The sequence below is a fragment of the Lepidothrix coronata genome, unplaced genomic scaffold (assembly GCF_001604755.1).
Source record: "Lepidothrix coronata isolate B3197 unplaced genomic scaffold, Lepidothrix_coronata-1.0 Scaffold6, whole genome shotgun sequence".
Classification (NCBI taxonomy): domain Eukaryota; kingdom Metazoa; phylum Chordata; class Aves; order Passeriformes; family Pipridae; genus Lepidothrix; species Lepidothrix coronata.
Window position 1 is genome coordinate 671,451 of NW_016690186.1, and position 21,466 is coordinate 692,916.

At 36.6% G+C, this 21,466-nt stretch overlaps 1 protein-coding gene across 1 annotated transcript in view; it reads right to left on the bottom strand.

Annotated features, from left to right (window-relative positions):
• The window catches only part of LOC108505102 (oxygen-regulated protein 1-like), a 30,496-nt gene extending 10,666 nt beyond the window's left edge, over positions 1-19,830 (bottom strand). The window contains exons 1-5 of the mRNA XM_017830790.1: positions 19,422-19,830; positions 19,192-19,385; positions 17,669-17,840; positions 11,023-16,209; positions 4,849-5,012 (exon numbers count right to left, since the gene is read on the bottom strand). Of these exons, the coding sequence (XP_017686279.1) occupies positions 4,849-5,012; positions 11,023-16,209; positions 17,669-17,840; positions 19,192-19,385; positions 19,422-19,830 (6,126 nt within the window). The remainder of the gene's footprint in view (positions 1-4,848; positions 5,013-11,022; positions 16,210-17,668; positions 17,841-19,191; positions 19,386-19,421) is intronic.
• Between the last annotated feature and the right edge of the window lie 1,636 nt (positions 19,831-21,466).

The window sequence follows — 21,466 nt, forward strand, 5'->3', positions numbered from 1 at the left end:
AACAGAAACGAGTGGGATGCTGTTGAAATCTGTGCAGGTAGAGCTCTGTGTATGATAAAAAATCGGTCTGACTTTTCACTCAGTAAGATTTGAAAGCACAGGGCAGAGTAACTCAAGTTACTCTGTGCAATCAAGAAACAGGGTTTATCAGCTCAGGTTCACTCCCACAAAATACAGCTGTTGTTCCAGCTGGTACATCCACGTGGGCTGGCACTAGGTGGCATGGCTTACCAAAGACGGAACTTCTTGAAGTTTGGCAATGCTTGCAGCTCTATTTCTTATTTTCTTATCAGAACAGGAATTAAGGGAACAGGTTTTGATTCTTCAACACTGCTTGTGACATAAACAAACCGTGAAAGTGCTAGCCCCAACACCAGTCGAGGCCTGCACAGTGCCCTACAAAATTTTCTTTCATGTCCAACTTCTAGCATGCAGCAGCAAAAGGACCATATGCATACCAGCTGAAGGAGGGAAGGAGGTTATTTTGTACTTCAAAGTAAACACTTCGGAGGCTGCTGTGTGTTATAATAGTCCCTACTTGTAGTTTCACTCTGTGTTTTGCAGAATCTAATCTCCTTAATTTGAACATTGAAGAAACCCAGAATTACTGGAAACATTTTTCTCTCTTTTGCTTCTTGAATATTAAAATTTTAAGACAGAGATTCATCTTGTCTGAAAAACTTGACACATCTTGGCCTGCCAGCATCTACTGATAAAACTTGAAAAGGGATTTTAGATTAGCAAAGCAGCACCTTCGTGGACATTTTCTGGCCTGATATCATCTCAGTACAGTAACAGACATAGAAACCGCAGAACACTGAGGGAGGTCTAGTGCACCTAATTACCAGAAAAGCTCTGCAGTTGCAGATCACTCTCTTTTAATTGCAGTTCTTCCTGAAAAAAAAAAAAGTAGATTTCCCAAGGAACAATGATGTTAAATGTCTGTAGATTGTTTCTATTCTATGAAGTGTAGAAATCAATGGCTGTACTCCTTTGTCTCTCTGCTACACAAAACACCAGGTTACTTGTATGGTCTGTTCAGCTGAATGCACTTCTTTTCTTTGACCTTCTGCCCAAAGTTGCAAAGAGGGAATGATCTGGCTGATGAATCATGCCCTAAAAACTGTGCCTGATTGACTGAGATTCCATAAGGAGACAACTAAAATTTATAAGCTAATAACTAATGGAACACACTGAAGTGTTGATTTTTTTTATTTTTAATTTTATTGTTCATTTCATTTAATATACCCCAGGTGGAAAGGAGGAGAATAATAAGTTCTCATTTTTCATTTTCCTTTTGTTTTTTCAGACTTCCTCCGTTTCCCAGTTTAAATGTCCGTCTTATACAAAGCAGGCAGCGCAGCCTCTATTAACAGATGGTGACATACAACAAACCTGCAAAGGTTTATTTGTTGAGTCAGATTTTACAATAACAAAAACTTCTAATACGAAGATTATGTATACAAATGAACTTTTTCCATAAGAGAAAACCCATTGCTCTTTTCTAGCTTCTTAACTCAGATGCATTGTAGAAATTGCAGGTAACCTGTCCCATTGTCTCATGGGACAAAGCTATGAGGTATTTTTCACCCTTTTACTGCTTCCACACACATATTTATGAAAACAAAAATAGCTTGAAACAGAAGAAAAAAGTATCTTAAATGATATTCTGGCTACATCATTCTGCTTTTCCAGGAAAAACAAATACCTATGTTTTCTAATCAGGCAATCCTCACCTGAATTGAAAGAGATATAATCTCTAGAATTCTATCATGAAAGCTCTTAGAGGGATACTACCAGTGACATGATATTTCAGAATAGACAGCCACTGGCTAGAGGTATGAACTCACAGCCTGATGTTACCTTCAGTTAACATCGTCCAGATCTCAGTCTTCTTTCTGAGATGCAGTCTCAGATAAAAACAAGCATCAAATAGCCAGAGAGTTTGAGCACCAATCAATGAATATTTTACTCCAGTGGACACTTTACATTACATAGATATACATATACCTTGAAATATAATTTTAACATTGAGTTTACCAGCTGTTTCTAAAACTCTTCGTAAACTGCTGCCTCTTAACTGAAAGATAAGAAACTCTTGGCCTAAAGATGGAAGTGTTTCAGGCATGCATAGCACAGAATTGGCACACATAGTACATCATGGATGCTAAGGATAAAAGTCACCTACTTTAATTTCCAGTCCAAAAACTTATATATTATGCTTCACAACTGAGGCTTGAAACAGAACTAGCTGATTCTCTTTACTTTATTATATTTGCTATACCTGAATCAAGGTATAATTTCTGCATAAGGAGAGAGAAGAACCTGTTATTGTCTTTTTGTCCTCAGAGACACAGAATTAGAAACATTTGCAATGTAGCTCTGAGGTATTTATGCTGTGCATAAGGACCCAGCATCAGCCACGGGTTTGGAGACGACTTAGCCAGACTGGATTCAATGACTTTCTTGGTTTCAACAAACTCTAGTCACTCTGTAACACAGAAAGACTGTAGAAACTGCAGCTAACTTAAGCAGTATTCCTTGCTGCCCAACCACACATTTTTAAAGAAACGTAATGTACAGCTGTCACTAAATTGTAAACAGCCAACCAATGCATATCATCATAAGCTGCCTTTAGTTCCACACAAAAACACTCCTTCATAAATAATCCCTTAAATGAAGGTGCAAGTATTTGATGATGCTAATATACTTATCCCAGGGATTTTTTCTTACTCATATTTTGACTCCACTGTCCTAGTGACTGCCTTTGGAAAGATAAACTTCTTTCTCACTGCTTTTACCTCTTCACAGTGCCAGGCAGGGGAATTTCCTGCATTCGTATGTCCTATGCGTATTTTGTAGAGATGTCCTATATTTCTAGTATTGATCTGTAAAAGAAATACAACTAATGAAACACAAAACCATTTTCAAACAGAAAAGACGCGCAACAGAAATTCACTTTGAGACTTTTGTTTGGAGGAATTAAATATTCTGATATTTAAACAAGTGCTTCCAAATTATTTTGCTTCAAAAAATCATTAGAACCTTGAGCCTTCTAAAGGACAACCCTCAAAAAACCCATTGGCCTGACAATTCCATTTAAATGAATGCTGCTGTATCTGTTCCCCACTGAATATTAGCCTCAGTGGGAGATGAATATACTCTGTATGACTAAAAAGCAGAACTGTCTTGACCCTAAAACCTGACTCAGTTTAGCATTTATACCACTGACCTTCTACAAAATAATTTTTGCCACCCACCTACCTCTGAGTTTTTCCCTACCCCTCCAGGAGTGTATACCTTACAATTTGGAAACAATTGTGTTCAGCTTTGATGTTTCCTTTTACAAATCATTTCAATTAAACCAACTTTAAAAGCTGTATTTGAAAGATTAGCTCTAGGGCAGGCAGGATGAGTGTGTCCAGTGCAGATAGCAGGGTGCTGAGGGAATAACTTTGTATGAAGATTATTAAACTACTAGTATAAACCTAAGTGTAGAAATAGAAAGCTTATCTTCAAGGAACTGGAAGCACACCATGAGTGTCTTCCCTCCTCACTGTATAATTTATTTCATTATAATGTAGGCTTGATTTTCTGTCCTTCTGTTGTTTTCTGTACAACTCATTTTCATGTTTTCATTGACAGTGTATAGATGGGTGTGAACTGAATTCCCTGTATCATGAACTTCCCTGAACTCAGTGTTATAAACAGTAAAGAGACAGAGCAGGGAGGACAGACCACAGCTGAGATCTAGCATACAGTGCACTCGGAGAGACTTTTCTCTTTCTATACATTTCAGAGTAGGCTCTCTTTAACTGTGTTCAGTGCTATGCATACTTGCCTGAGAGGGGAATCCTAAATCCCAAACAATGTGACTGCCTCCATATTTTGCATTTAAAAGTCATTGGAGGTAAAATTAATTGCAATAATTACAACAGTAAAGAGCCAATGATATCTGTTGTGAAGGGGGTTTTTTATCTGTCAGAGAACTGGTTACTTGTTTTGTCTACTTCTTTCAACCTGGGATTTTTTGATATCACAGATGGACAATGACATACTATATCAGAAGTGCTTCTTCTGAGAAACTCCATCAGGTTGAAGAGGGCAAAGAATTGCATTTTCTGCATCCCAAACATCCATGAGGCTACTGTGGGAAAGGTGAGCTCTTAATCAATGCTGCCATTAAACACCTTTTCTCAGAGAGGGGACTTGCTATGCTGGATACTAATAATGGAAGCAATTGTTTGTCATATGGCCCTATAGTGGACACCTGCCAGAAACAATCCCTGACAATTCCATATATACACTCAAGCTATGCAGATTGTGATGAGGGACCTATTCTGGATCACTTAAATCACTATGCCACAAGACTGATGAGGAAGGAATTTGTTTGTGGCATTGGGAGCAGAAGCAGCTGCAGATAGCAGATTTATTACAGATGTAAAATTTGGCATTACTTCAATAAAGCAGCAGGTATTTAACAAAATTAAAAATTTGCTCCATATCCTAATTCTTCACTTCCTTATTTAATTTTTAATATTGTAGCCCTGTTTCAAATTTGTAAACTAAACAATTATCTGTTGTGTTATATTTCTTGGTATTTTTTTGGGGCACTATGTAAATTAAACAGTAGTTCTTCTTAAACAGATAATAAATATGTTGGATCAAATCAGATTTGGATGAGTGAGTGAGAAAGGATACTAAATTTAGCTCTACATTTAAGTCCCATTTACCTTTTCTAGATATGTGTACCACGCAAAAAGCTGTCTTTTCATCACATAGATTTTTGAAATGTCATATGATCTGGCAGAATGCAAGAGGGTAATACAATGAATATATATTACTTACTGTGAAGATGTCTTCATTGCCTCTCTGAAATAATTTTCCCTTGTCTCCATCAAGAAAAATAGGACCCGAACTGCCTTGATCCCCATACAATGTAATATAAACCTTTGAGCTTGTTCCTGCAGATGGCATATCACTGGTGAGGACTGACACATTCCATTTCCTAGCTATCAAAAGATAAAAAAGACTCGCTGAATTACTTAAACTCAAGATTCTCAAACAAAATGCATTTCAGTAATCAAAATTCTAAATAATATCATGCCAATGAATACAGAAATATGTGTTTCACAAAATTACACCAGGCAAATATTGTTTGCTGTGTTGGGCATGTCAAGAAATGTCAGGTTGCATTCACATCTTTTACTCCAAGTGTCCTATATGACTATGTCAGATTTGCATGAATGTAGATCACTTTTCAAATGAAGTTTTGAAATTTTTTATTAAATTGTCTTAAATACGGCTTTCTGTTTACTTAGGATCTATCACCTCTTCTCAGTGCAGTGCTGTGTAATGACAGCCTTGACAGTACTCACATCAAACATTAGGGTCTCAAAGCAAATTAGCTCTGCTAAAAAAGACCTCCAAGAAAGGGTTTGTATCTCTGCAAAGGTGTGATTGGCTGCCTAGATGTAACAACTTGTTTGGAATCCACTGAAGTTTACCAGCACACGAAGGACGTTGACCCGTTGCAGCAAGTCCAGAGGGGGGCCAGCAAGCTGATTAGAGGGATGGAACACCTCTCCTATGAGGAAAGGCTTATAGAATCAAGTTTGTTCAGCCTGGAAAAGAGAAGGCTTCAAGGTGACCTAACTGTGGCTCTTTAGTACCTTCAGGGAGCCTACGAGCAAGATGGAGAAAGAATATTTACAAGAGCATGTAGTGACAGGACAAGGGGTAATGGCTTCATACTGAAAGAGGGCACGTTTAGAAAATATATTAGGGAAAAATTGTTCACTATGAGGGTGGTGAGGCACCAGAACAGGTTGCCCAGAGAAGCTGTGGATGCTCTGTCCCTGGAAGAGTTTAAGACCAGGTTGGATGGAGTTCTGAATAACCTGGTCTAGTGAAAGGCGTTCCTGCCTATGGCCTGGGGGTTGGAACCAGCTGGTCTTTAGGGCCCCTTCCAACCCAAACCATTCACCCTGTGGAAGCTGCGTATCAATGGCATGGAATTAAGGGAAATGGTATCACTGAGGGATACTCTTATCAACAAGTTAAACTTGGTCATTACAGGAATTGTTGTAGCTTGAACACATTAAACTGAAAAAATAAGTATAAGTATAAAATATAAGTAAACATACGTATAGGTAAATATAAAACATTTAAGTTACTCTAGGTGGGTGTACCTAACCTCTTGTCTTAATTTAGTTCATTAAGGTATGCTGGGTTTTGGTGGGGTACACTTAAATGTCTTTATAGTAGCTAGTATGGGGCTAGGTTTTGGATTTGTTCTGAAAACAGGGTTCATAATACAGGATGGTTTTGGTATTGCTGAGCAGCACTTGCACAGCATCAAGGCTTTTCGTTGTTCTCTTATTGCCCTGCCAGCAAGGAGGCTAGGAGCTTCAAGGGGACACAGCTGGGACAGCCGCCCCCAACTGACTGAATGGATATTCCATACCATATGGCATCACACTCAGCATATAGAGCTGGAAGAAGAAGAAAGAGGAAGGGGGGATGTTTGGAGCGGTGGTGTTTGTCTTCTCAAGTCACTGTTATGCCTGATGAAGCCTGCCTTTCCTGGTGATCGCTGAACACCTGCCTGCCTGTGGGAAGTGATGATTTAATTCCTTGGTTTGCTTTGCCTGTGTGTGTGACTTTTGCTTTCCCTATTAAATTGTCTTTATCTCAACCCATGAATTTTCTCAGTTTTACTCTTCCAGTTCTCTCCCCCATCCCACTGGTGGGGGGAAGTGAGCAAGTGGCTGAGTGGGTCTTAGTTGCCAGCTGGGGTTCAATCCATGACATAAGGTAAGAAAATTGCATTAAATATTCCCCATAATTCTTACTGCTGATTAACATGGTGATTAGACTAATGATATTTGATATCATTAGGGCTATAAAAGACAAATTCCTCGTTTAATAGAGATACATTAAACAATTAAACAGTCTTCCTTTCCTCTGACATCCTTCCAAGTAAGAAAAATATGTCTTATGCATTTCAGAAATTACAACCATGATGATTAGAGGAAATGGATAAAATATTTATGTAGGACAAAAAGTTAAGAGAATGTCTGATTTTGTTGACAGATATCAAGGAGGAAAAGGCATATCTAAGTATGGCTTTCAATAATGACTTTGGGATATGTATACATAAATTAACTAGGCTGAGGATGTATAGGGATAGGTATAATTTCAGAAGAATTTGTGGTGAAAAACTAGAACTCGATTTCACTCAGAAAGACTGTAAAATGCCTTCTCAAATGGGTTAGATTTTTTTTTCTTCCTTCTGCATTTCAGAGAAAGTTGCATGGAGAAGCTGTGAGTGAGTTCTCTCTGTCCCTGGTATGCACAGAGATAACATGTTTGCAGACATGTACAAGGCCTCCTCGGGCCAGAGAGGATGGGAAAGGAGAGAGAGAAGATACAAAAAGCCTTGGAGAAGGAGAGGCATTGCCTTTTTCCCCTGGAGTCCTTGCATCTGAAATAAACCTTTTTTTATTCATTCCACTGCCTTGCAATTCTTGGCAAGAATACCTGCGTGTGTTTTACCCTACAGGATGGAAACTAGAAAACAGTTAAGACAGATATCAAAAAAAGGATTCAAGCTCTAGAACATCCCTCTAGTGGAACCTGTAGTGACTATAGAGAAAAAGTTTTAAAATGAGATTTTGTAATTATATGTATTTACTTACCTAATTGTGTGATTTCTTCCTAGCAAGGCACTAAACTAGATTAACTGAAACTTCCTGGGACTGTGATCTATATGTTATGCTGGCTGATTTTTTTTTAACAATGGCAAGACAAAAACTGAATTTCTTCTCAAAGAATGGCATGCTCTCTATAAATCCCTTGAATGTTTGCTGAATGGTTTTCTATCCTATATAAAGTAGCTCATGTTACTCCTCACGGTGTTTTTCCCTCTGTCAATCAGTATGTTGCTCTAGTCACCAACATTGTGAGATTCTCTCTTCAGCCTTCTCCATCTTACCTAATGAAAGCAATTTTATTTTATCTGCATATCTCAGACATTCGATATTCTTTATCTTTGTATATAGAATATATATACACAGGTGTATAGGCTGTAGCACGCTGGAGGTCGGTCTCTTCTACCAAGTAACCAGTGATAGGACCAGAGAAAATGGTTTCAAATTGCACCAGGGAATGTTTAGATGGGATGTTAGGAAAAATTTCTTCACCAAAAGGGTTGTCAAGCATTGGAATAGACTGTCTGGGACATGGTTGAGTCACCATCCCTGGAGGTATTTAAAAGACATGTAGATGTGGCACTTGGGGACATGGTTTAGTGGTGGACTTGGCAGTGCTGGGTTAACAGTTGGACTCAGTCTTTTCTAACCTAAATAATTCTGTGATTCTGTGATCTTCCCTGAACCATTAATATATAAACCCTATGACAGTATGGTACATCTCACTGTCAATCTTTTTTCCAGCTCCGAGGTCACCATTGTATTCTTTGTCTTTCAGTTAGCATCCTGAAAACAGAACCGAGTCCCTCAGTTACTATAACAATCTTTTCACTGCTTGCTGTGGTCTGGTAATTGTAACCTCAGGGAGTACCTCACATCTCACCTTTTGAGTGCTTAGTTTGCTCAGTAACTCTCAGTAACTCAGTAATAAGCATCTGATTAAAGGTTCTTAAATCTTGATCTGATAAAGTTAAGGTGCCGTGAATGCAGTACAGGGTGCTGTGAATCAGAAAGACTGTCAGTGATGGAGACATACCTGTTAATTTGTCTGTCTACACATTTAGATATTATTTACAGCATAGAAGCTTGGTACTCAGAATGCTATATGACATTCAGTTGGATTCTAGTGATTTTGAGATTCATTTTCCAAACATACATTTTATTTCTGTATCAACATGTAAAAGGATGAAAAATACCATTGAGATTCTTCACTTGGAGCAGGAGGATGCCAAAAAAATTGGAGATGAACAGAAGAACATCAGAACCAAGGCCAGCATACAGAATAACACACAGCTATTTGGTATGAAATGTATTAGACAATATATCTCGCTTTAGGGTTGCAACATCAGTTTATTACATAGAATACACTGCTTCAAACAGCAGAAACATAACAGTTATTTATGGGGAAATATATGGGCCATTGGACTCCTAAAAAGAACTCCTAAAAAGAATGCTTCTAGGTTTCCTACCTGTACTGCAAACACCTTTTGCTTCAATTCCAACTTCTTTCCTCCACGTGCTTTCTGTCCCACATGGAGACAGTCAAAGCCTCTGGGCCAAAGGAATTTGCATCAGCCTTTTATTAGGTCCCCAATCTGGATAATCAAAGGATCATGACCCACGGCTTATCACAGCATGTGTGTGCCAGTTATTCTAGACACAGCCTCCAAGTGTACAGAATGGCCAAATTCTCATCGTCTAGCTGAAAAGTAACACTTTTCTTCAGGTACATCTCTGACTTCATTGACATTGAAGCAAGGTACCATGCAGTATTAGGAATTAAAATCTAACTGAAAAACTGAAACATTCTGCCTAATCACAATATACATTAAATATTTTCCAATTTTATATTTAAAGTCATTTACTGAAAATTGTAAACCATATATGAGTGCTTAGGATGCACATGTAATGTTAAAAAAATTCTGTAAACAAGTATCCAAAATAATTCTAATAACAGATGGAAAGATCCTGGAACATATTGCATATGCCCTGATTCTCACAATACAACATATTTACAAACAAAACAAAACAAAAGCTAAAAACACATGGACTGTGTTTAAAGTACAGAGGTTACAGACGAATGCACAACTAAAACTTGTAATGTATTTAGAACAATTTTAAGTAAGTGGTGCTGCCTCAGAAGGAAATATGGCAAGAGGAGCCAGGAAGTCCATTGACAAACAGTCTCTCTTCTCAGTTCCTAAATACGCCCCTTTTCTAGTACCCTCTGGGTAAAAGAGGCATATTTCATTTGGTGTCTGGATGATCCTAGACACAGACTGAAAAATTTCTTTACTCCCATAATTATTCTGCAGTTGGCCCTTAAAAACTCAAATAGCAATTTAATAATGTACATCTATATAAAATTAACACGACTTCTGTTTCCTACTTGCTATTGTATTACAGCATTTGGATAGTATTTCCTACTTTTCATTTGAAATTAAACATATCAGTTGATTTCTGCCAGGGAAAGCATTTCTACTGAAAGACAATTTTCAAACTCCTTCTCAAATGTCATGAAATATAGAAATCTTATCTTAAAAGTCAGGTAGGTATTTCAAATCACAGTCCTCTGTTCTAACAAGCAGTAGTTATTTCTCTAAAATTAGATGATTAGTATGTAACTACCTCTTAACATGTAATATTTCAGAGGAAAACTGTCTATTAACCAAGAAATTGTTGTCTTAGAACAGCTTTTCTTCTTATGTTGGTTCCCATAAAAATTTAAGTAATATTTGTATTTCAGCAATGATATACAATTGTGATTTATATTTATCTAGGTATTCATATTGGGAGTCTTATTGGGTGTGGCATTCAGCAGTTTATTATGTGATTTTTTGTTCTGAAGATGTTTTCACTAATCTAATGTTATAGAAATTCCAAGATCTTCATTACAAATCTTTCTCATGTTTACTGTTTCCATTGTTTATTGTACAAAAGCAAACTTCTTCTTCTTTGTCTTCTTCCTCTTCATCTTCTTCTTCTTTTTCTTTTGTAGGAAAGGCATTTTCATTTTTCTTATCTTCAGAGGCTTTATGTTCAATGCTATTTAAGGAAGCATCACACTTCAGAAATGTTTCAGAATGACAGGCTGCTGCTGGATCTGCCAACATGAGAGAAATTTTTTCTCCAACAATAGGAATTAGACTTATTCTTAAGGTTTGATGCATTGTTTTCTTTCCATTGGGTAGCTCAGTTGTGCCTATTATAAGATCACTGGGTTTGTGTTTGGATACATAATTTTGACAATTTCTGAATTCCATGGATTTTACATTGATATCCTCTGTAGTATGTAACTTCCCTAAATTACTTGTGTCTTTCAGAGTTGCAGATGTAAGTATTCCGAAGTTACTAATAAAATCTAAGGTGTTATCAGCATAAAACCTATTAAAAATGTTATTGGCAATCTTATTAATAGAGTTATTCTTCAAAGTCACAAGATTAATTTTGTCTGTTAAATCTTCACCTGACCATTCTAAATGTTTGCTCTTTTTGGCCAGCAAATTTGGACCCAGCTGGTTTTCAATATCAGATGCCTTTTGGTAGGCATATCCTCTCTGTTCCTCATTGATTGGTATTACTGTTACCATCAGTATTGGGCAATGTTGGCCACATATAGCATGGAGTCTATCCAGAGAGTCTTCTTCCTGAAGAGCACTTCTGTTAGCATTACTAACATCAGTTGGCTGAGACTGTACGGGTTCAGCATTTAAAGGCTTTTCCAATGGATGCACTTTGTTATCAGGCATTCTAAATTCTACAGATGAAAAAGCTGGAAAACTGGTATCAGGCTGTGTGGAAGTAGAAGCTGCCATGACTGACGATTTGACCTTTTCTTTGTTTTCTGCAGGAAGGATCTTACCATTCCGGCTAGGCTTGCTTTTTGTATTTAACTCATCCTGTAATGGGTCTGAATCACTATTATGAGGAATATTGAAGTAGTTGCAAAGATTTTCAGGGGGTTTAACCATGTCTTCAAGTTCTGAAGAAGAGATTTCATCAAGGGCTGGGTAGTGATTCAGATTTCCAAAGTGAGAGTATGGAACTTCATCACTGTTAGTGTCATTTGAGGTTGTATCCAAATTACCATACATTCCAATCCGTTCAGGTGGTGATCTTCTTATCAAGTGATTTTCTTTGAGAAGCCATTTGCCTTTATCTATCAATATTCCTTCATCTTCACTAGCTTGTATGCTAGGTTGACAGTGTTGCTTTGGAGATTCCCTTAAACAGTCATTAGCATAATTTATCTCTTCTCTGTTAAAAGTAGATTGTGAGGTTGGTAAAGTATTTTCTCTTCTCGATATACTGCCATCTTTGTTTGTGTTTACTGGATATTCTTGTAATGGTAGCGAAGAATGTGATGATTTCTCTGCAGAACAAGACATAGATTCTTGAGAAAAATAAACTATTTTTTCTCCCACTGCAGAGTGGAATCTTTCCGTATCTGTTTTAAATACTTTTGACATATAAGGAAATCCTTTGTGATAGTCAGGCTTAAATGAAGCTTCTGTTTTACCGTAAAGCCGTTCAATAGTTCTTTTCACATAGCCAGTATTATATTGTTTTTCAAGTGCTGCTTCCTCCCCACTTTCATTGGTCAAGTCACTGGATGCTTGACAGTTATATTCGCTCTCTTCACTATCTGGTCTATAATCTGACCAGTCTGACGTAGCAGGACTTTTAAAGCATTTTTTTAATTGAGAAGTTTCTGAACACATTTTGTTCCCCAGTTCTTCTACTTGCAATTTCTGTTCTCCTTCGCTTGTGTCACATTCTGTAATTTGCTTTGATTCATAACGAAATGATAATGGAGAGACTGTAGATAATCTCTCAGAGCTTTCCTCAGAAGTTTCTGCATCTTCCTTTTCATCCTGTACAGAATAATCCTCATTATTATATTCTACAGAGGTATCGGCTGCAAGTTTAAGTTGTTTTTTGGAGGTTTTGTCATCACCTGATGACTTCAGATCAACATCCTCATCTTCACTTTTATCAGTAGTAACATGTAGCATATCTTTTTCACCTTCTAATTCAGAAATATCCTGATCTAAAATACAATTTTTATCAGTAGAAGTTACACTATGAACTGTCGAGTTAGGTTCTACTGAAGTTTCTGACTCTTCATTAGTAAATGATGCATCAGTGGGTTTAACTTGTGGTTTTTCATATAGGCTATACAGCATTTCTTCATTTCTTTCAGGAGTTTCTAAAGCTGATGCAAGGCTACAGGTATTTGAATCAGGATTGGAATATTGACCATCTAGCTGTGTTTTGGGAGCAGTCAAGTCTAGGATCTCTGTTTCTCTGCAAAGATCATTCTGTATATCAAAACAGCTTTCTAATTCCCCAGATAATTTTAGAGCTTCTCCAGAATTGACACTGTCCATTGGAACACAAGGCTCAACTGATTCTTCATGTTCATGCAAATGTATACAACTATGAATTTCAGATATGGGTATATTCTCATGGTAATGTGGGGAGTCCTCCTTGTCAAGTTCCCTCTTGAAGTGTAATAACTTATTTTCTGTTGATTGTTGAAAATGCGAGAAGACAGCCTTCAGCTCATCAGCTTTTTCTGTAACTGTAGTTTGTTTCAGATGTTGCAACTGTGTAAATATTTCAGAACAGCTACAGGCAGTTTTTTGCATATCATCTGTGATTGTCCCAATCAAACTCTCTCTCAGATTCAGTACCAGTAGCCAAGCTAGGAGCATGTTGGAGGAAGAACCAAAACCTGAAGGAGAAAGACTTGAAAGGCTACAAGCTTTTCCTATACATCCACTATGCTCTTTCTGGACACCAAGTAAAGTTGACTGTAGTTCATTCAGCAACATGCTAGACATGCAATTATTCTGAACATCAGTTCCAATTTTCTCATTAACAATTGTGCTATTAACTTGAACAGCAACTTCAGATTTTTTTCTTTGACATAGGTTGGTATCTTGAATATCAGCTTCTGCCATCTTTTCATCATTGTCGTGTGTTTCATGAAACAAGTGTAGCTTACTGTCCTGATGAAATTCTGACTTTAGTGAGTACTCGGCTGCTTCTACTATAGTTGTATTAGCATGAATTAAAGACACACTTTGTGTTTCACCTGAATTCTTTGCTGATTCTTCTGAAGTTCTCAATTCACCAATAGGCTTTAAAGTTTTTTTGGTTAGGTTATGTTCAATCAGATGGTTTTTTCCAGTCATATGCACTTCATTTGTGATAAATCTTGTTTCTTTATCTATAGAAGTATTGATATTTTCTTCAGGAAAAAAACACGCATTGCTATTCTCAACGATCCCTTCTTTTTTCTTTATAGGGGGTAAGACAGAATTTGATAATGATTTTTTCAGCCAAGATTGGACATAGTTTTCTAGTGAATGTTCACCAGCCTCCCCTTGAAAACTGTCCTCTAGTGTAATGGCACTCTCTGACATATATAACTTCTTTGCACTTTTACTTAGATTTTTCTTGGTTGCCTTTTGCTTTTTCTCTTTCTTTGATGGCGAATTTTCCAAATTATTCTTTTCCTTTTCTTTTTCAAAGCTAAGATTCTTTGGCACTTCTGACAATGGCTTTAAAGTCACTAATGTGTTAGGTGTCTGTTTGAAAGATTTGGTTATAAGATATGTTCCTTCTTTCTCAGTGTTCAATGTGTCCTGACTGTGCTCAGATTCATTGTTTGAATTAACTGTCATTAGACCATCTTCACTCTTTTCAGACGAAATGATACTACTTTTTTTGCCTGACTTCGATTTTACCTTGGCCAACTTCTTGTTATTACTTCTTTTTTTTTTATTTGATGATGATCCATTTTGTTCCACTGGATGCTGATGATACAACTCATCTTCAGGACATATGTTTTTGTCTGAATTGACAGATCCATCATTGGTTTTCAGTAAAAATTCAGATTCTTTTTTCTGAGGCATTTCAGAATAATTATCCATAGCCTCTGTTGCGGAATCCTGTGTGGTTTTTCTTGTGATATGCATTCCCTCACTTCTAGTTATCTCTGAAATTTCTTGATCTTTTTGATTTTCATATGTACCTTGCTCTAAAAAACCAGATGATTTTCTCTTCTTCTTCATTTTAGTGAGGGATGATGCAGATTGGCTGTTATCAACGAGCTGTGTTGTCATCACAGATTCAGTCCGGACACTGATTTGATTCTCACTTTCAGTAACAGTAGGAAAGAATTCAGTTGTAGGATTTATTTTCTCAGAAGGACCCTTATTACATGGAGGTACTGTCACCTTCATCTGGCTATGTCCAGGACAGGCTGAATGCACTGAATCTTGAGAAATAGGTATAAAATCAGCAGCTTTGCAGTTTATTTCTTCTTTTGACTGGTGTAATTCTGAATATGTAATGAAAGAACTCAGTGATCTTTTTATTTGTTTAATATCACATGACTTATGGATGTGATCTGCTGAACCTGGTCTAGCTGTCTGGCAAATTTTTGATGCTGGTATGAAACCACTGATGTTAGCTTTGGAGGTTGATACTAAGCTACTATATGCACCTTGTCCCACAACTGATTTCTCCAATATATTCTGTACCAATTCCTCCTCGTCAGGCACATCTAGTGTCTTCCTATTTGTGGTTTCTATTAAATCACTGCTTTTATGGCTTATTTTAAAAAGCATTTCTTCTTTTATATTCTCTGAAGAAAGCTTTAATAAACCATTGCCATTCATGTCACTAAACTTTGGATTACTGACACTTGATTTTTTTCTGCTTGAATGAGCTACCATGCAATACTCAGATGTTTTTTCTCCATTCTCTATTTCTTCACTGTAGGAAAACTGTCCTATTGTCTTCTCTTGAACCTCTTTCTCAGATACCAAGGTGACACTCTCAACTACTGCTTTCTTTTGTCTAACACGCCTTGGCCCAGGGGTGGGAGGCCTGTAAAAGCGAGGCCTGATATTTTCCTCAGATACATTGCTTGTGTCTAGATCTGCAGAATTGTTCTGATCAGAGACATTACAATCAGCAGCTTTTAAATCAGAGTCTGATTCTTTGTCTGACACTTCTGCATTGGATTGCTGTAATGAGTCTTCCTCTTCTTTATTGTAGCTGTTCAAAAACGGAGTATCCTGTGGATTTATACATTCTGATGCATTTACATTGGATAAACAGTCTTCCGCGTTCATTGCAGAATTGCAAATTGAGATATTTTTGTCATCAGAAAGGCCAGCACGACTTACAGTGGTTGTCCATTTAATGGTTTCTTGCTCTTTAATTTTGAATCGAACTTTCATTTCCACTGTGACACTGCCATCTTGATTAAGGTGAACGGACTTCTCAATGTCATCTTGATACTGTGCCACAGATAAGTCTTCACCAGTAACTGACTGATTTCCTTCTATCCCATTATGACTGTCAAGAACATATGAAGAATCTGAGTTGTTATCATTGGAATTGTTATTGTTGCTGGATCCTTTATCGGAAGAAACCGAGAATATCTGAGATCTTGAGCTAGAGTCCATTTCACCTCTCACTACCAATAATTATATTGAAAGAACACAAATTCATTCAGTAGTTGGAAAGCAGAGCAGACAAATATCATGGATAAGGATCCAGATGATGAGACAGCAGACAGGCAACAAAGAAAGAGAAAAGAAGAAAGGAGAAAAATTAGTACCAAAGTTGCTAATGAAGTGTGTTTATTTTACATACTTTTTTATTTATTTTGCATTAGCAAGTACAGAGGAAAACATGATTAATCTTGCTGTTCATTTAAGAAATTGTTTAGAGAGAGAAATATAAGAAATTTTTAATAAATAATTAAGCATTTAAATACTTCTCCACCTAATTTTATTTTACAGTAGGTTCTTTCTAATGAGAGAACTCTAGTCTTATTTGAAGCTCCAAAGCCTAAGGCATTCACAGGCCCTCACTTTTTTGGACTTCAAGCTACTGGCTTTGCTTCCTCTTCATGCTTTAGCGATCATTAATATATCATTTCCTAATTAGTTCTTATGGTTGTACTAAAACATGTCAGTCAAGGTGAATATATCTCTCCTTGGCTTAACCAACAATCTACAGTATATGATTAACTACCCTGTGTACTATCACATGAATAAAGGGTTCAGATCCAGTCCCCTGGACTGACCTTCTACAAAGAAGTAAACATTGAAGTTCTGGAACTCCTTATAAAATCTGATCTTAAATCATGACATTCTGAAACGCATTTATGCAGACAATGGTGAAAAACTCAGCAAAGCCAATGAGAATACTTCCAGACTTCAGTGAATTTTGAATATGGCCCAAATATGTGTTAGCATACTGACCTTATCAGTGGCACAACTCTGTGAGTAATCAAAGGGAAAGTACATATTTGTGTATCTTTTCCCAAACTTATCCAAAAAACATACATCGTAGCCATGAGGATATAGGAACAGATGACACACTGTTTAGACAAAAGCAGCTTCAAAAACATGATTAATTTATGAGTGGATGGATTAAGAGACAGGTTTTCCTGTCTATGTGGAACATGGGACAAGGGAAGAAGTGTAAGTCATGACAAACCAAAACTCCACTTGTTAAGGTAAGTTCTGAAAACTGAAAAAATGCTTGGTCAAGAAATTCAGTCAGTTAAGAGCCTGAAGTAGCCTGTGGTTTCTCTCCTACCAGTGTCATTATTAACCATGACACCAAAAAATTAATAACAATAACAGTCAAGTGAATTAAAATAAAAGATAGATTTGCATCCATGTTCCAAGTAAGTCTGTCAGAAACAAAATATTCATACTAATCGAGTACTTCGCAGAAACTTACATTTTAAAAAGAAAATTAACAGTTTGATCTTAAGCTTATAGAGGAGTCATACCAGATATAAGCAGTTTCAACTGGCCTTTTTGAACATTCTTGATCCTAGTAAGATTGTCACTGTTTATGTCTTATGCCAAGAGAGATAAACAAATTAATAAAATGCAAATTAGTTTCAAAGTACTTACTCTTTTCACTTTCTGACTTGGCATTGGCTTTTGGGTACACACGATTTCCAATTCCAAGCAATTTAGCAGGCCGTAAATACCCAAGAGTTTCATAATTGCTTGGCTTAAAAGGCTCTCTTCCTGCTGCAACTACAGCTCCAGAGCACAATATCAGGGCCTGAAGATTAGGAACCTGGGGAAAAAAAAGTAACATTAAATTTTCTGCCTGGGTAGTAACAAAAAAATAATGTAAGAGATTTATCCCTTTCAAGCTTTAATATCTTCACTTCTTAGTCTCTACATTCATTTGCAGCAGACTATTAAAAATGTATCATTGCAAGGAATTGATTTTTCAATTCCTATAAAGCAATTCCTATATCTGTGGGGGCATATCTTGTTATATAAATATATTGGAAAATGACTTCAAGAAGCAACTTGAATCCAGATCAGAATTTTCTTATAATTTAAGTATTTGCACATGTAATTTTGTTTCATTGTTGCACAGTGGCTGTTCATAGCCATGAAATACAAATATGTATTTGGAGGTAGGTAAACATATGAAGACATATTAGGAGAAAAAAATTCAGAATACACCGCAAGCAGTCGACACATACTTCCACCATTGAATAGGACACAGAACAATATACATTGGAAAAGACCTCTGAAGGTCATATAGTCTAACTCTCTACTCAAAGCAGGTCTGACTGGATCAAGGTGCTCAGAGCATTGTCTAACTGGTTTGAATTTATGTTCCAAAATATATTGCAAGATAATCCTTACAAACTGCACTTCACTAACTTGTAGGTAATATGGACAGTTTTCCAACCTAATACACAATTTCACCAAATGGAGGATAAACAGGAGATTGCTCTTGAACTCTTGGAGCTCTGCATGGAATTCTCTTGCTAAATATTGGCTAAGTGTAATCATAAATGTTATTCTATGATTTAACAACACTCAGAAAAAACACTAAGTGAGATAAAATTATATAAAGTACTATGTGAGATTAAAATCTGCATTATTAGTGCTGCATCATCTGAATTTAGTGGTATAAAACCTGGTCCATGTTTTGAAAACTATGATAGCCAATCAGGTGTCAGAGTTCCAAGTCATTAATGATAAACTGCTCTGCGTTTGTGCAATGATAAAAATATGCCTGGCTATTAGATGCTACTGTTCACATTTCTAAAAGATTAAAAACCACAGATAAACAGCATTAAGCCCAAAGGAAGTTTCTGTGTGAATGGGTAAAAGTATAGAATCAAGAGTATGCCTGAAAAAGGCCTAAGTAAGAGAAAAAAAATGTTTTTTCTTTTTGCTTAAAATAAAATACCCTCTCTGACTGCAAGATTCCAGTATATTTCCTCCAAGCTAGTAGGTCTTCTGAAGGGGGAAAAGGCACAGAAAGGAAATATGAAATTCAGCACATCAGATTTTACACCAGGCCCATGTTCAAAGCTTATAATGGATAAAATCACCTCCTTAATTTAAAATAATCTAGAAGCAATCATAAAAAAATTGTCAGTACTCATCTTTGTTCTCACCTTTTTGCCATCAGTGGTATATAGTTTTGCAACTGGATATTGCATTAACTCGCTCATATGATCCAGAAAGGCCTCAAATGTTTGGGTATTTTTCTTTCCCAAAACTATGGTGCGCCTAAGTCTTACGTCTCCATTTTTGAAAACAAGCATCTTTTTGGGAGTTATTATTTTTCTTTCTCGATGGCCAAATCCATCTTCATTCCCCCTTGCTAATTGCACAGCTCGACGACGAGCACTGACAGGCCTGCTGATCTGCCAGGGTAGTGGCTTTTTGCTGGCCTGTTCCAAGTTGATGGGCTTCATTTTTCTCTGATGGGAACAAATATAAGATTTTCCATCTTCAAGATCCTCCAAATTGGTGATGCTGTGTCTCCCTCTTGGTGTACTAATGTTCCTCACTCCGAAAGGTAATGGGACCCGTTTGGATAAACTATCCAGCAAGGAATCAAACGTTTTGTAAGACCGGCTATTAACGACCATTTTGATCCCATTAAACTGGGGATCTCCGCTCTTATAGAAGCAAATCCGTTTTGCCACAACAGGTTCAGTAACATTGAAATGGCGCGTGGATAAACTCTGTTCACTATCAGAGGAGTTTGGCTGATTCACTGAGTAACTAGTTGAAGGTGTTTCGCTCATTTTGACAGCAATCTGCAAGAAAGAGGGGATGGGTGTAAAACCTTTCCTATAACTAGTAATAATACAATCTTTATTTTGAAAGGTGTAGAAAGAAGATTTATAAGAAACCAATAGCAGAAAGTTGTGTCAAAAATCATTGCATTTAAATGAATCCAAGCTGTTATCTTTAAATACCACAAAGACTCCAATACTGTCAGATTAAGTTAGCATAGCCCTACTTGCAAATATTCCCAAAACTCTCCACTGTAATTTCAAATCTCTTACCATTTTGCAACAAGAGACCTGTCCTTAGAAGAAGGTGCTTTGACAGTCCATCCTTTCTTGAGGATGAAGACAACTAATGACAACTTTTCATATTTCAGATATCAGAAAATTCCTTATTAGGAGGGAGCAATTTGTGCTTTGGCATGAGCCTTTTTCAGTCCAAAACAACAAAAATGAAAGACAATGAAATTCATTCTGATCTTACATACTAGTTTCATACCAAAGCAAATCCACTGGATTCAGAGAAAAGTCTCTTGATTTACTTACACTTGTCACAATAAAACGTTGTAGAGTGAAATTGCATCATAAATTGATAGATCATTTGTTTTTCTATTCATGATACATATCCACTACAATATTTGCATTTATACTGAGGAAAAAAAACACTGACCAAATAAGATATCTTAAGTACAAGAAAAGTCCAATCTATATATAGATTCTGTAATGACAACCCTTTAAATGACTAACTTATCAATGATTGGCTTGTTTTGATTGGAACACAGGGTAGAAATGGCTAGTCAAGTAATCAGTGTCAAGGAAAGAGTTTTAGTGGAGTTTTACTGAAAAGCTACATAGCAGTCTCAGGAAACATGTTTGTCAGCAAAATGATATAAATTAAATTATTTGATGATGTTACCTTGATATAGTGGACATATCGACCAATGGAACAATCTCCTCTGGCTACTATATATTTTTCTAAATCAAGCTATGGAAAACAGTATTTTGACTATTTTACTACTACATACATCAGTTCTGAAACTGATAAGAAAAAGTTGTTATTTTTCAAGATAGTCAAGGTTCAAACAGTCAGATTTGATAAGATTTTACCTTACTCTGTTCTTACAGTTTTTCCAATAATGCAGTGCTTCAGAACAGGTGCATTACCTTTACTAGGAGTCAATAACTTTTAAAATTATTTTTATTTTGAACAATGATCAGAACATAGGAAGAAATGTCTCCTTTTAAGACATTATTTATGCTGTAAATTGTACTCATTCTAAGTGCTAAAATGAAAAAATAACCAAACAGGTCTCCACTAGAATTGTGTACTCCAAGGTTGATTTAGGTACTCACAATTCCACTTAAAATAAATAATTTTTTTAAAAAAAAAGTTAAAAAGTAATTACTTACTTAAGGAATATGCAAGAAGAAATTTTCAAGTTTGGCTACAGCAACTTATACAACCCAGTCCATGATAGCTAGTGAAATGGCTTACTTTTAGTGTAGTAGGGAGGAGCTCCACTCCAAATGAAATCACTGAGAGCTAAAGTTGTTCATCTTTTTTGACACATCTATTCATTAGCTGCCTAAATTTTCACTGCACTTCTAAACTGAGAGGTTGACAGGTGAATTAAGACTAGGGACCCAATTT